Source organism: Bos javanicus, chromosome 12 (assembly GCF_032452875.1).
Source record: "Bos javanicus breed banteng chromosome 12, ARS-OSU_banteng_1.0, whole genome shotgun sequence".
In the NCBI taxonomy this organism is placed as follows: Eukaryota; Metazoa; Chordata; class Mammalia; order Artiodactyla; family Bovidae; genus Bos; species Bos javanicus.
In genome coordinates, this window is record NC_083879.1 from 53,787,479 (window position 1) to 53,804,115 (window position 16,637).

Below are 16,637 nucleotides of genomic sequence, written 5' to 3' on the forward strand. Positions count from 1 at the left end.
TGCAATTCTATGTATACAAAATTTTGTATATATACATATATATTTCATACCCTACACTATTAACATAAGTTAGAAGCTAAGGGCATGGGCCAGCTGCTGTTTAAGCCTCAAAATAGGTGGCAACATGGCACAAACTCTGCCAGTGAGACTAGAGCAAAAAGAATGGCACAACTGAACAGAGCAACCTCGGAGACAGGGCGTAATACTTTCAAATGCTTTACAAGTCATTAATAAGCTTCATAATATTTGAAGCTAAAAAATCACTAGGAACTCCTAACTCTATCAAGGACAAATATATCCAGACTTCAGGGCACAGTTTAGGAATATGAGAAACGCAGTTCTACCTTCCTTCAGCTTCTTATTTTTGTTTCTTACTATGTGGAGGTGTGACACTCTTGGGATCCCCCATTAAATGGGAGATGGAGAAGAGGAAGAGGAAAAATGACTAAATTTCTTCATTAAATCTTTGGCAAAATAGAAGGGGAATTCTCTCAGGAGCTACATTTTTATTCATTTACTCAACAGATACATACTAGGAGCAGAACTCTATAAAATGCACGGCTATAATAGTGAATAAAACTATAGCCCTCACTCAGAAAAATATGAAATAAGTAATAGTTGTTGTTCAGTCACTAAATCATGTCTGACTCTTTGCAACCCCATGGACTGCAGCACTCCAGTTTCCCCGTCCTTTACTATCTCCTTGAGTTTGCTCAGATTCATGTCTATTAAGTTGGTGATGCTATCTAACCATCTCATTCTCTGTCACCCACTTCTCCTCCTGCCCTCAAATCTTTCCCAGCATCAGGGTCTTTTCTAATGAGTCAGCTCTTCACATCAGATGGCCAAAGTATTGGAGCTTCAGCTTCAGTCCCTCAAATGAATATTCAGGGTTGAATTCACTGGAATAGTTACATACCACTTTAATATTCATCGAAGTAATTACACAAAACACTAATTATTAGTAATTGTGATTATGTGCTAACAAGGGAAAGTACAAGATAGTAAGGGGAACCTAACCAACTTTAAGGGTCAGAAACAGAATGTGCATGGTTCAAAGCATCTAGGATACTGTCAACAAGTAAACATTCAGTATTTCTGGGCTGGCTGGGAGAATGGCTTTTCTTCACATACCAGTCTTGCAAACTAAAAGACATTATCACCCCCTCTTGAGTTCCAAATATCAAATCTGATTCTCTTAGAAGTCCATGTTAGAGAAAACTGAAAGGGCAGGCAGATGGTTTTCTTCAGGTTAAAACAAATTAGAAGGGAGAGACTAATTCAGGAAGTGGCTACATCAAGTCAAAGAAAAAGTTGCATTTTTCTGGACCACCAGTTTAGCTATCAGGACAATGAAGTTTTGACAAAGAACAGAATGGATATTATTGAAATCCAGAAGAGTATGCTTAGTGAGATAGCTGCCACACTGCACAAAAGGGTTTCCAAGCTAAAGTTGAAAAAGGAAAAATATCCAGGTACACATTGAGATTAAATACAATGGAGGGTAAAAGACTAGAAACACAATAGCAGAGGAGATAAATGATAATCCAGATTTCATTTTAAAGATTATACCACTGTTTTTAAAAATCATAAAATACATTACTTTTATACAATACTATTTACTTGAAATCAGTGTAAATGTCTAAGTCCCCTTTGTTCACACTAGACTGTAGTCTAGTTTTGGGGCAACAGCATGATATTTGCTTGAGTGCTAAAAGGGGGACTTCTCAGGTGGCGTAGTGATAAAGAACCCGCCTGCCAATGCGGGAGACACGGAGGTGCGGGTTCAATCCCTGGGTCAGGAAGATCCCCTATAGGAGGAAATGGCAATCTGCTCCAGTATTCTTGCCTGAGAATCTCCATAAACAGAGGAGCCTGGTGGGCTACAGTTCATGGGGTCAGAGAGAGTTGGACACAACTAAGCAACAGAGCACCCCGCAAGTCCTTAAAAGAAATACCTTCTGCCATGGACGGAACTGTATTCCCATTCTCCCCCACCCCCCCCCACCAAACTCATTTGTTGAAGCCCTAACCCTCAGCATGACTATATTTAGAGACAGGGTCTTTAGGAGGTAATTAAAGTTAAATGAGACCATAAAGAGGAGGCCTCAATCTAACAGAACTGCTGCCTCACAAGAAGAGAGACCAGAGTACACACTCTCTCTCTGACATGCAAAGACATAGTGAGAAGGCGGCTGTCTGCAAGTCAAAAAGAGAGCCCTTGCCAGAAACCCAAACTGCTGAACCTTGACCTGGGATTTCTAGTTTCCAGAACTATAAGCAAACAAATTTGCAATGTTTAAGCCACCCTGTCTATGTATTTGTTATGGCAGCCCAAGCTAACAAATACACCTTCCTAATTTTTTTCCCTTTCTAGTATCTAAATTTTAAAGCTCTCTCTTCTGCCTGATTCATAGAGTATGTCTGAACAACCTGAAAGATACATTAGACACTCAGGCCACGTATATAAAAAGTACACCTTGACAACTAACCGAGTAGAGGAGAAAAGTAATTGGTCAAGGCACTTCCTAATCAAGGAAATGAAATGGAATGGATGGCTTCTGTTTGCTTGCATTTACTTTTGAACTCTCGAAATTTCGTACTGTTTTCAATACAAACAGGAGTGCTCAAGTGAACCAGATTTGGGTATTTTCAGCTGTGGTCAGCTTCTCTCTGCCTCCCACTAGGGCTTGGTGATGCAGAGGTAAACAAGGCTATAAATCAAATGCCATACTTTTAATACCTCAACGCACTGCACATTGATCTGGAACAGGGGTCAGTTCAAATCGTTTTTTAAGTGAACCTGTTCCCTTTCCCCTGAAGGGAAGCAATGGAAGCTAAAGACAGTGAATCACAAAGTTATATGAGATTCAGAAGTGTGACTGCTTGTGAAAACAGACAGAGGTGAGGTTTCTTTAGGTGGGATTCTTCAGTTGCTTATCAGGTAGGAATCAAGGATATTTAAAAACACACATCCTGGTGGCTAGTGCTAAATCTGAAATCTGGTGGGCAACTTTTCAAGAAATAAAAGCTACGAACAAAATGGCTTTAGTTCCATTCAGCCTGCTGTGGGAAATGGCTAATGGATAAACATTATTATGACTGGCAAGGCGAGCTGCCAATAAATAAGAAGAGCAGAGATTCAAACCACCATATATTAACGGCAACACTTCCTAAGCTTATTTCACTAATTCATCAAAGTAGGACATTATCTGAAGTGAAAAGAAAAATGAGGTTGGAGAGCACAGGGGAAGGAACTATTTAAAAGTAAAAGCTATGCTTCTTTCTCTATTGGTTAGTTATCTCTGCTTTGAGTAATTATGGTTTACTTCTACCATTTCCTGATACCACAGTTGGTTTTACTGAAGGCAATATTTTCTCCTTTTCAAATGACAAGCAGAGAACTACTTCTGGTAGGATAAATTTCCAATGTTTGTTTATGCCTTTCTTGTCTTTTTCCATTAGGAGAAAATGGCTGGACAGGAAGAAAGTGTGGAGTTCTGATATGCCACTCCTCAGAGGGATGGGGGGTCACATTTTCTTTTCACTTGTCATTTTTTTTTTCCCCTAGAACAATAACAACCTCAAGAGCTCTCTCTCATCTTTTCTTAATCTTCAAATCTTAATTCTCAACTGTTTCTTAGCATTTTAAACTAACTGTTCAAAATTTTGCAATCTTGTATCTTTTGGAATGGAGTGAAAATAACCCCATCATAAAAGAATTCATTTAATTGTACAGTTCAAATCAGTACAAAATTCAACAAATGAAGCCTTAAATTCTATTTCAGATAGGCTTTTTAGGGTAATGGGTAGTGTAACAGCTTTCAGTGTAATGTAACAGAGCACAGCTCTGGGGCTGGACTACCTGGGTTCGAATCCTATTTCCACCACTTACTAGCTGTGAAGATTTAGAAAAATTAATTTGATCTCTATTCCTCCATTTTATCATCTGTAAATGGAGAATAGTAGTTCTATGTCACAGGTTGTTGTACATGGTAAAGACAAAGCAATGGATGAATTTTAACTATCATTAAGATTATTTCAAAAAATATCCAAAAGGCATCATGTTAGTCTCCCTACTCTTTGTTAGGATCATTAAACAGTTATATGTAAAACCAAGTGGAGGCTCACCAGTCTTAGGTCACATAAAACAAACCTCTTGATAATTAGGTGAGGAAAAAGGATAAGAAGGAAATCCTTTCTTCCGACATTAGCATTAACTGAGACTAAGATTTTACCAATAACCTAAGTATACACTTGACATTTACAGGTAAGACACTCTACTTAATCTTCCATGTTTCAACAAAGAATCCAATGAAAAACATAATGTAACAGCAGCTTATTCTAAAACATTGACATAACCTGAAACATTGCACTATGAGCAAAATACATACTTCTGAGGTGATCTGTTATCAACTTCAGCTTTCAGTCGCAAATTCTCCCTCACCAGGCCACCATTTTCCAATTTCAATTTTTTATTTGCCTTAAAAAAAAAGTGTTGAAAATAATTAAGCATATGTTAAAAACAAATGTGTAAAAATTATGACATGAGCCATCTGTATTTTTTAGAGCAACAGTATGAGAAAACTGAATACTAGAGCATGTCTTCAGAAACTTAAAACCACCATTGGGAATGACTTGGGAAACTAAACATGATCACACATTTTAATCCAAATTCCCCAAGCACTTTGCAAATCTTCTATCCAGGGAAATAAACAGAGCTATGTTAGTTAGCTTAGAGTCGTTAAGGGACTAAACTAATGGCAAATTTTTTTTTTCCTTTTTCATATAACTGAATACTCTAAGCATGGTAACAATATACCACATGCAATTATTCACAAAACTAATGGTTAAGTATCTTGCATTATGAGATTGATTTTAAAAGTTTTTAGTGATAACATATCTAATATCATTAAACTACTTGCCTGCTTTCTTCAAAATGGTTTTCCCAAATGCTCTGGCTCACAACTTCTTGGATCAATATTTTCTAATAAGTATGGATTCTCTTTTGATTTTTTTTTAATCGCAAGTATGATTTCCTTCTTTGAGTTGCATGATACCTAAAAACTGCCTGACAAAATATTTATTGCTAGAAAATCTAGAGGGTCAATATTGATCCTGGGTAGCCCCAAAGTAGAGTGTCTGTTGTAGAATCTTCTTAGAAGTGACTTCTTTTAAATCTGCTAGTCACCGTGCTTCTGAATTCCAACAAAAAATAAGACTCCCTAGGCTAGGAACCAATCTCACTAACCTAGCAAGAGAAATTCATTGTCTGACTATTAACATTCAAAGTGTCAGAACAATTGTCAACAAAAAGGTTTAAAGTAAGAAAATCTGAAAACAGATTTTAAAAATTGGACCATTAATTTCTAGAATTCTTGACTGTATTACTTGTCCATCCACACACAAATGCCCCAAAAGGGTGACAAGAGAAGCAGGACGGAGGACACTCTTTTCAACACTCAACCTCACTCTCTCAGATGTATCCAGGTTTCTTTTGGAGCCTGAGTACCTGCTTATCTTCATGGATGCAAACCAACCAGGACTGTGGAGAGTTAATTCTTTAAGTGACTGATAAACACCATTACTGCCCCTCTGAAGACATAGGAAAGGTAATATACTTCCTCATACACACACATGCGCGTGTGCACAGGCGCACACACACACACACACACACACACAATGAATTAAGCCCTCAAGCATAGCACTGTAAGAGGAGGCACTTAGTGAATGCTTTTTGATGATGAATGACAAGCTTAAATTAGAACCTCATTTGATTTCTTTTCCCCATCCCCCTTGACAAGGTCTCTCACCAGTCCTGAGGCTTTCTAAGATGCTCTTTATGGGCTGGCTAACCCTCAATTATCAGAGATATTTTCAAGTTCAGGAGAACTGGATGGGTAAAGTTACAAAGGGGAGAGTCCTGCCTATTTGTTGCACCTAAAAGAGTAGTAAAGACTTCAGCTAACTATTATACTTTGCAATCTCAACACTGGCTTCATAATGGTTCAAAACTTACTTGTCTTGGAAACATGAGGAAAAAAGTCCATTTCACTCAAACTAGGTAGTCCTTTATTCTGAATCTTCAGCATTCCTATATTTGTTTTATAATATGCTGTTATTTCGTATTTTGCATGCAAGTTTTGCCTCTTAAGTCCATTTTTTTTAGTTTATGTTCCAGTTTATTGCCTGCTGCTGCTAAGTCGCTTCAGTCGTGTCCGACTCTGTGCGACCCCATAGACGGCAGTCCACCAGGCTCCCCCGTCCCTGGGATTCTCCAGGCAAGAACACTGGAGTGGGTTGCCATTTCCTTCTCCAATGCATGAAAGTGAAAAGTGAAAGTGAAGTCGCTCAGTCGTGTCCGACTCTTAGCGACCCCATGGACTGCAGCCTACTAGGCTCCTCCATCCATGGGATTTTCCAGGCAAGAGTACTGGAGTGGGGTGCCATTGCCTTCTCCAAGTTTATTGCCTAGTTCTACCTAATTCCTTCACTAGGTATTCAAAATGGGCTTTTCAAGTATCCCAAATAATTGTGAGGTCTCAAGGTAACTTTGGGTATTGAATTTAACATATGATCTTTAAAAGAACAAAGAAAAACTGTATTTTATGTACTTTCCTTTTACATACATCCCTTATACCACTCTCTTTTTTTTATTATACCACTCTTATAAACTCAGAGTTTTCATACATATCTTCATGCTCTAAGAAGCATTTATTGCCAAATATTTTAATGAAATTCAATAATATAAAAGAAACCATACAGAACTTGCTGATAGTTCAAGAAGGACAGTTAATGAGGACATGGCTGATTGATAAACACTGACTTCTCAGCTACCTTTACTTTCCATGTCCTCTTCTTTTCTCAAACTAACACGGTAATGGTGGCCACTATAAACCAAAGGAACAACACACTTCCCCTAGACTTGTAGCAAACTCAGTGCAGTTACATCCATAGTTTCTTTTTCTCTTAAAGCACTATGTTCCCAACTTTGTCTCATCTTGGCCTTCCTGAGCCCAAATGGCATTTATTTTATACGTGGGTATGCAATTTGACTTAGTATTCACACTAAGTTGCAGATAATTCTCTGCTACTTAATCTTATTGAGGATCAGAGAGCTGGTATGTGGCAGCACATCTCTAAAATATGTAGAGCATTAATGATTTCAGGAGGTGGAATTCAGTAGTTCAGCACAGTAACAGTATTTTAAGAGAATGCAGATAGGTTGAATAGGGGGCTATGAACCTGGATACCACAAACCCATCTCTGTTCAGCACAACAGGCCTCCACTGTGGATAAACCTGAAGCCAAGACAAAAGGCTAGTCCCTCTGGCCAGCACAGCTCCACATCACTTCATTACCTCTAATGCTGATGCCATGGATTTCATCTCCTTTCCTAGACTGGCAAATCCTAGAGGTCTGCCCTTTTCACCTATGCTTTCTCTATCTTCTTGCATGGATGAAGAATAACTGAAAGAATTAAATTGTCTCTCAATATTCTTTTGCGGGAGTAGTCTAAAGCCATCACTCACAGTTCTCTTGGAATTAGTAAGTCTTTAACTATTTACAATATTAAAACTTCAGAGAAAGGGAGTGCTAGAAAAAAGATGGTCCAAACCTTCCATTTTATAGGTAGAGAAATGGACAGGTCTGTCTTTATGCATACATGGCAGTTACTGACATAAGCTTTTTAAAAAAAGGAAGCCAAATCACAAAGAGGGGGAAATAAGAAACATCCTTTAAACTGATGTCGTTCTTTCACAAGAAGATGTAAACTCATACAGAGGCACTACAAAGTCTCCAATTACAGTCACAAATAGAAGCACCTGATATTTCTTGGCAGCTAATAAGATTTAAGGAGAAAAAGTTTTCTTATTGTTTATAAATGCTCACCCAGGGATTTGTCCTTTCTCCCCAAATCATCTAAAGGATGACTCAAAATAGTATGGCTATTTATTCTTTTGAAGGTACTTAAAATACTACAGAATTTTAAACACAACCACAACTTACCTCTTTGAGCTTATCCACATCATCTTTCACTTTTTCATAGATTTCATTAGCTGTTCTAAGCCTTTTCTTCCACTCTGCTACAGTTTCTGGGTCAATTTTACTTGGATTATCTGCAACTGGAAGTTTATCTTCATTCTGGTTGCCCTGCATCAAGGTTAAAGGATCCAGAATAGTCTTGATCTGTGATTCCAAGCTGAGGTTTTTACTCTTAAGCTCGTCTACCTCTTTCTGCAGACAATCTATTTCATCCTGAAAAAGCATTGCACAGCCATCAGGTAGACATAGACACTAAATACATACACATGCTAGAGTGAAGTCAACGTGTTTTTAAAATTTACATAAAAAATCCTGTAGATACATAGATTCTTAATGCATCAGAATAACTTTGTAGACAGAAAGTCACATATAGCTGAAATTCTCAAAATGTATTTTGACTGATAAAAATTGGCACCTCTATTGCTTTTAATTCAATGATCATTCGTGATTTAAAAAAACAAAAATGTCAAATCTTTAATCCCATTTAAAATATTCAGTTAATTTACAATTTCAATAAAATGAAAAGTCACATGAATTCAACAAGGAAGTAGATTCCTCAGAAGAAAATTCTGAGGCATGTTTAATTCCTTTACTAAGGGGCATTTGGAGACTGCAATGGCAACCCACTCCAGTACTCTTGCCTGGAAAATCCCATGGACTGAAGAGCCTACTGGGCGAAGTCCATGGGGTCTCGAAGAGTCGGACACGACTGAGCGACTTCACTTTCACTTTTCACTTTCATGCATTGGAGAAGGAAATGGCAACCCACTCCAGTGTTCTTGCCTGAAGAATCCCAGGGATGGTGGAGTCTGGTGGGCTGCCGTTTATAGGGTCGCACAGAGTCGGACATGACTGAAGCGACTTAGCAGCAATAGCAGCAAGGTGCATTTAAAAATATAGTTTTCATCGAGGTAATCTGTAGTTTTGGCTGACATCTCTCTTTTGCTTCATATAGAAGTAAAATATATGCCATGTCCTTTCACCTTCCACGTCAGAATAATACCTGTAATTTTGAACTCTTCTACATTCTAGCTCTTTAACTACCACTGTGACTATTTCAAATATTAGTTTTCCCCATGTAGAACCACCTTGAATCCAGCAATGAAACATTTGGGGCTAGAACTCTCTTCTGTGATACCATTTATTCATCTATAATGAATATTTCACAATAAACTAAAATTGTTAGGAATTCTGTTCTCAGAAAATAACTTCAACATGCCAGCAATCTCCTAAAGCATTAATTTGATTAGTATCTAAGTGTGATAAATATTCATTACATAAATAAGAATACATTTTAGTTTTAACACAGATAGAACTATTTACTATTTTAAATTATAATATGTTTTGAGTTAAATGCATTATAAAATGAGAAAAGAGCTTTACTCGTTTGAATAAATTAATGAATAAATAAATATAAACAAGAAAAAACATATGAATGAACATTTACTCAGTCATTTATCTATGCCCTATTTTATTTCAAAAAAATTTTGAAGCAGCTGAACTGGTTTCCATTTATGTAGTGTAATTTAAAGATATTTTGTGTCAAAGGAAGAGAGCAATATTATCCCCCATTTAGTCAATATAAAATGACAGTTGGACTTAATGTTTATTCAAAAGTATATATATCCATTAGCATGAAGCTAATTTAGAAAAAATTCCATCACCATGTCAAATCACCTACATGTCAAATCACATGCAGAAAACAACTGCATGATCTCACATATATGTGGAATCTAAAGAGTCAAACACACAGAAGCAGAGTTAAACAGTGGTTACCAAGAATGGAAGGTGGGGGAAATGGGGAGGTGGGAGAAACAGGAAGATGGTTAAAGGGGTACAGAGTTGCAGCTAGAGATAGTCTAGAGACCTCCTGTATAGCATGATGACTATAGGTAATAATACTGTACTATCTACTGGACACTGCCGAGTAGACTTCAGGTGCCCTCACCACACACACACACAGAAAAAGTAACTATGTGAGGAGATGGCTATGCTAATTAGTTTGACTGAAGTCATCACTTCACCATGTATATCAAAACATGTTTTACACCTTAAATATACATAATTTTTTAAAAACACGTTTTAAAAATTCAACAAACATTTTAAAAATGTTTTTTAAAACATGCAAAAAAAACAAAAAAAAAAGAATTAAAGCAATAGCATATCTCAAACCAAAATCTCTTTGTCGGTAGCTGACATAAGTATATTTTCTTTACCAGAACTTATCAGACTTATAATTAGCAGTGAATTTACAGGTAGACACAAAGACAGAATGAAGGTTACAGTACTTGTTTGCATTCATAACGCCTCATGGGGTTGGAAGACTGACTTCTACATGAGAGTTTCCTTTATCTCCCAACTTCTTGAGGGAGCAACTTAAAAAATGATGTTTCTGTTGAGCACAAATTTAAAATTAAAAGCAAGAAAAAGAGGAAATGTTTCCATCTGTTTCCCTATTTGAAACAGGAAAGGAAAAAAGAATTTATCAAATAAGATATTTTTAAACTGGCATTTAACGTAAGATTTCACTGGATACTTACTCTAAGAAGTCCAGACTGATAGCTCAGTTTTACCTAGAATTTAATGCTATCATCATTTAACATTTACTTAGTATTTACCTCATATTCTTTGTGGAGTAATTCAAGTCTGGTTTTCCGAAGATGCTTCCTGACTGTATGGCTTAGCATAGGTTCACTTTCACTTGTTCCTCCTATAGGACAAAAAAAAAAAATCTAACCTTTCTATGTAGACTCTAGCTTAATTTCTATCCTTTTTCTTACATCCTCTTTGTGCTGCCATCCTTTTCTGTACTTCAATTCTGAGAAAAAATAAGTAAGTAACACCATCAGAAATACTTTCAGTAAAATATCATGTTATGTTTACTTATCTGTGTATCTTATTAAACTCAATGAAGGCAAAGGCTATATTTATTAACTCATTTGAACTACTGCAAATTTTGAATACCAGACAACTGTTAATAATAAAATCAGTGATTATATCTAACCAATAAGCTGTATAATTAAAATATTATTTGTTGTATAAATCAATATTATATAATTATCAAATATATTATCTTATATATCACATACATGATATACATATTATAATATATATTATTATAGCTAATGTATTCAAATATATATAGTTACTAGTAACACAACTGAAAAGATGAATGTGTCTTTTCACTGATTCTAACAACCCAGTTACGATGGATTATAAATCACAGCATTAATTGTATGCCCACAGTAACTCACATATACACACTCAAAATGTATTCTTTCTGAGAGCTCTTCACTTATCCTGTGGTTACTTTCTTTGTACTTCTTAGCATCATGATAACAAAGGCATTTACAAACGTTCTTTTTCACAGGACTCCATCCAAATGCAAGGATGGATAAACCATTTTACTTCAGAGAATTTATGAAATATCACTTATATACAAATGAATGAAGAAAGAAGGGATGTGAAAAGCAGCTGGGAAAAAAACATTTAAATTATTTTAATCAACAAAGCTCATAGTCTGCAAGGAAAGACCTGACTCCTAGTAAAGATCAGTGCAGATAAAAAAGCAGAGGCTGAGAGACTGACACTCCAGTTTGCAGCACAGCACAGAAATATTCCTCTATAAGACTTCACCCAGGTACCCAAGAGAGAAACCTTGGAGCCACCTCTGATTCCCTTTCAGATTGCTTAGTTTCAAAGTTCCAATGGTTCTTCTTTTGTTCTAGCATATATATCTTCCTTTCTATTATAAAAACATTATATAAGTCCATTTTCCCTAATTTTGGACTATTACAAAGACAAAAGATTTTTTTCCCAATGATTCACGCCATCATCAATTCACTTTCAATTTTTCCTAAAGCAGAAACAAATAAAAATCATTTTAGCAATCTAAAAGAAATAACACTATAAAAGCTCTTTAAATGTTTCATTTTCCAAGAATCTTCCAGTTCAAGTTTTATCCCTACCACCTTCCCCACCCCACTTTACCTACATGACTGTAGCACTGAATGTTCTTTTTCATACCCTTAATCCAGACTCACATTCTCCCTCACCTGGGCAAGAGTCTGACCTACTCATGTCCTGATTCTCCCCTGAAGCCCAAACTATGTATCATCACCTGAGTAATATTCCTAGTACACACTTTGGCTTATGCCATTCCCCTGCTCAAAACCATCATGCCCACTTACCCTTCTCACCCATACAGCAACTCCCTGATTCAGTCTGTCACTCGAGATGCTCTGCGCTGAAGTCTTAATTTACCTTTTCAGTCTTATTTCAACAGTCAGACCCAACTAGACTTTCCTGTTTCCCAACTGCAGTGAATGCTGCTCCCTCTACAAGAAATGGCCTCTCTCACCTTTACCAACTGAAAATTTATCTATCCTTAAATCTTAGAGGCCACTGCTTCATGAATCCCTTCTCCATGTTCCTAGCTGAGCTAGCTTGTTTGAACTCTGTGGGCCTTTTTGTTTGTCTGCTTTTTAAACTGTTGGCTGCAGTTAAGAACTGGTGCACCCATATAAATAAATAAATAAATATTAAAAAAAAAAAAAAAAAAAAACACTTCATCCATATGGACAGCCTCTACCAGAATCAAAGTTCCAGAAGGCTCTGTGATTTCTCACAGTGCTTCATGCTCCTCAGTTGCTCCACTTATATAGATTATGCCAAATGACCAATCCACCCAGTATGATACTGGCAAAATAACACCACCAAAAGTTGTCCATTTCAGTTTTCCTCCAGACAGACACTATTTAAACACTTTTAAATCAGTTTCTATGTGTTTTTACAATAGACCCTTACCAATAATTTCTTTGCAAGGATTTTCAGGAGTGATGGGGACTCTGCAGGCTGGACATTGGCTATTATTCTTCAACCACAAGTCGATACAAACCGAACAAAACACATGGTTGTTGATGCATATGACAGGCTGGCGTACCTTTGAAAAAGGAAACACTACTTTTAGTACAGGGCAACAGTCATAACCAGAATCTCAACAGGTTTAGCTTAGAGCAAACAAATCGCTGCTCTAGAGTACAGCAGCAGGTGCTTTAAGAAGCCATATCTAGTATTCATAAAAACTGCTTCTGCTACCACACTGTTTCTTACACACGTGTGACAGTTACTAGCTTACATATCTGGTCATAGAGATGGAAACTTTTGATACATTAAGAAATGGTTTTATTTTGTTCCAAATCACACTTACTGCCAAAGAGAAAATGCATTTTGTTCCACTAAGGCTGGGGCAATTTTTCTTCAACTGTTCTAGTCAAGGATTATAAAATGTCAGGTCTAGAAGGTTCTTTGAAGATTATTTAGTCCAGTCATCCATATAATGCTTGAAATCCTTCCCTCAATTCATTCCACTATATTACAGAGCAATAGCAATCAACAATTTAGCACTGACGTCTTACAAGAATGCCCTCAAAACCAGAGGCACGAAAGTTAAAACAACCCTAAAAGACAGGACATACACTCAAGTGGTTTATAATCTAAATAGCAAACAATGCTGACAGAAATACTGACGTACATCAAATAAATCAATCTTTGACTCAATGTAATCAAGTACAAATACTTTACATTTATATTGTCTTATATTTTACAATGAGTTTCCCATGCATATCCTCTCTCTCTAATCCTGAAAGATAAACAGTAAATATACTTTACAAATAAGGAAACCAAGGTGAAGAGATCAGGTGGCTTGCTCGGGGTTAACAATGTATGTGTTTTGTTTTGGCTGTGTGTAGCTGTTGTATCAGAGAGAAAATAGAAGAAGCTGATTTAGTTTTCTACCTGACTTTATACGTTAGTTTACATATTTCTTATAAATTTGTATTTATCTCCTCTTTTAGAATGGAAACTCTGGAAGAGCAATAACTTCCTTCATATCATTCACTTCTGAATCTCTGGTACCTAGGGACAGCCTAGTACACAGTAGGTACTCAATAAAGGTTTGTTGAATAAAGTAATTGCTATTAAGACACTATTTAAAATTCCACATATTGGGGAACTTGCCAGAGGGAATAATGACTGAATATTCTTCAAACAGCATAAATGTAACAAGATAAAACAAAAATAGAAAAGGACACAGAAGGCTTTCACTTTATTTATGTGGTATTTTTACCATGGGACTCAAAATACTTTATAGCCATTTTCAGTATTTTGTTCTAATAATAAAAACACTACCACTGTAGAGTCCTTCTGCATTAGGGACAAGAAGATCAAGGAAAAGTGGAATGAGTAGAGGGGGAATGAAAGGCAGAACCACCACAAACCACTTTTCACAAACATCGATGTTGCTCTATATCTGCCTCAGAAGGATACTGAGTATCTTGCTCACTAATTTGAAAGGGGTCCCAACTCTCAAAGAAATCACAAATGTACAACAATCCATGCCAGGCAGGCAGTCATTTTAAGTCTCCCTGCAAAGAGCTCTCTGGGTTTAGTTTGGCTTTCCAAACATTCAGATGCTCCCTTGATTATGAACACTAACAGAAGAAAACTAAACAGAGAAGAAAACTCTGCACAGATTTAGACTTCCTCTTGGAGAAATACCAATTCTAATTCATTGAGTTCAACTGATTTGATAGGGCTAATTAAAACACAGACACACAGACTTTCAAACACAGTAAGACCATGAAGCACAGCACTCCTTCCCAAGCGCTCCTACCAACAACAAGGAATGAGGGCTCATCTGGGAGGTACTCCTGGTCAGAGTCTCAAGAGGCAGACAAACCTGAACTCTCTTTGAAGGTTAGTTTTTTCTAAAAATTCATCTGTTTCTGAAGTCCAGACCATAATATATTCACGGGTGTTTTAATCTTATCCCTAAGTCAGAAAATGTTTTCAGAACAAAAAATTCTCAATGAAAGTACCAGGAAGATACTACTCTGCCTATCCGGTAGCTTCCCCAAACACAGGCACGCAGACACACACTCACAAGCACATACTCCATGTTCCTAGAAGGCTCCTGGCAGGATGTGTACCCCCAAATTAAGATGGCTGGTTAACAGTTATCTCCTTGGACTTTTAGGACAGTGAGTTTATTTCTGGTTTTAGTCATTAATTCATCTGAAAATGAATGAAAGTCAATGCTCAAAACATAAAACCGTGCATATTAAGGGGATTCAAAACACTCTTCCACTCCGTATAGGCTTCCCTCATTAGAAGCACACATCTAATTGGCATTTTCTAAGTAAATGCTCTCATAACAGCCGGGGCTGGACCCCGGCTAACAAAGATTAAATATCCAAACTAAAAACTTCCCTGGTAGCTCAGCTGGTAAAGAATCCACCTGTAATGCAGGAGACCCTGGTTTGATTCCTAGGTCGGGAAGATCTGTTGGAGAAGGGATAGGCTACCCACTCCAGTATTCTTAGGCTCCCCTGGTGGCTCAGCTGGTAAAGAATCCGCCTGCAGTGTGGGAGACTTGGGTTCAGTCCCTGGATTGGGAAGATCCCCTGGAGAAGGAAACAGCTACCCACTCCAGTATTCTGGCCTGGAAAATCCACGGACAGAGGAGCCTAGAAGGCTACAGTCCATGGGTCGCAAAGAGTCAAGACACCACTGAGCAACTTTCACTGCAAAAAAGAAGGCCTCACACGTGGTGGAAATCAAGAATTCTGCTTTGGTCTATTAAGTTTGTGACACCAACCTGGCTTTTAAATGGACAAGGCAAGGTCTGAGGATCACTGGCATAAAAGATGGCATTTAAAGTCACAGGACTGGAGAAGATCCCCTGCATGGGCAGAACAGTATACATTCCAGCACACAGAGGAAGAGGAGGAGCAACTGGCAAAGGGAAATGAGGAGGAGGGACTGTGCTGGAGGACGGGAGAACATGGTGTTACACAGGAAGTTTTTCAAGAGTGGTCACTCATGTCAAATGTTGAAGAGAGACTGAATTTGATGTGGACAGAGAAGTGACTACAAGATTTAACTGCATGGAAGTCACTGTGGTCTGTAATTGACAAGCACTGTTTCCAGTGAATATTGGCACTGAGATGGAAACTTGATTCGAGAGTGCAAGACAAGGAAAAGTGAAGAAATGAAGACAGAGACTACAGGTAGGTCATCTTTCATGTTTTGCTGTAAAGGAGAGAGCATAACATGTGGCCACGGAAAGGAATGATAATGCGAATGGTATGGTAAAAAAGCAGATATTAGTTAATGATAGAGGAAGACAGGGAGGGATCAGAGCCATAGATAGCAACGTTGCTAAGCAGTCAAGAGGGGAATGAGATCCAAAGCACAAGCAGGCAGATTGTGGCTCATATGGAGTGAGGAGCTATCTTCCAATTTAACAAAAGGGAAGAAAACCAAGGCTATAAGAACAAACACAGAGGATGGAAGATTTGTTGATAGAAAGATGGGAGAACTCATGTTCCAACTACTTTTATTTTGTCTATCAAATAGGAGGTGAGATTACCAGCTGTAAGTCGGAAGCAGGGAGGAATATCAACTGGAGAAAATAGATTAAAGCAATTATTTTGAAAGATAAGAAAGTACATTTACTAGGGTCATGTATGGAGCAGGATGGTCAAACACTGTTGAGTCTGTGAGTGGCAACGATGACATGAAAAGGCTAA

General features: G+C 37.4%; 1 protein-coding gene across 1 annotated transcript in view; it reads right to left on the reverse strand.

Annotated features, from left to right (window-relative positions):
- Window positions 1–16,637, reverse strand: part of OBI1 (ORC ubiquitin ligase 1) — a 45,954-nt gene that overhangs the window by 16,071 nt on the left and 13,246 nt on the right. The window contains exons 2-5 of the mRNA XM_061435171.1: window positions 12,853–12,988; window positions 10,665–10,756; window positions 8,011–8,259; window positions 4,395–4,483 (exon numbers count right to left, since the gene is read on the reverse strand). Of these exons, the coding sequence (XP_061291155.1) occupies window positions 4,395–4,483; window positions 8,011–8,259; window positions 10,665–10,756; window positions 12,853–12,988 (566 nt within the window). The remainder of the gene's footprint in view (window positions 1–4,394; window positions 4,484–8,010; window positions 8,260–10,664; window positions 10,757–12,852; window positions 12,989–16,637) is intronic.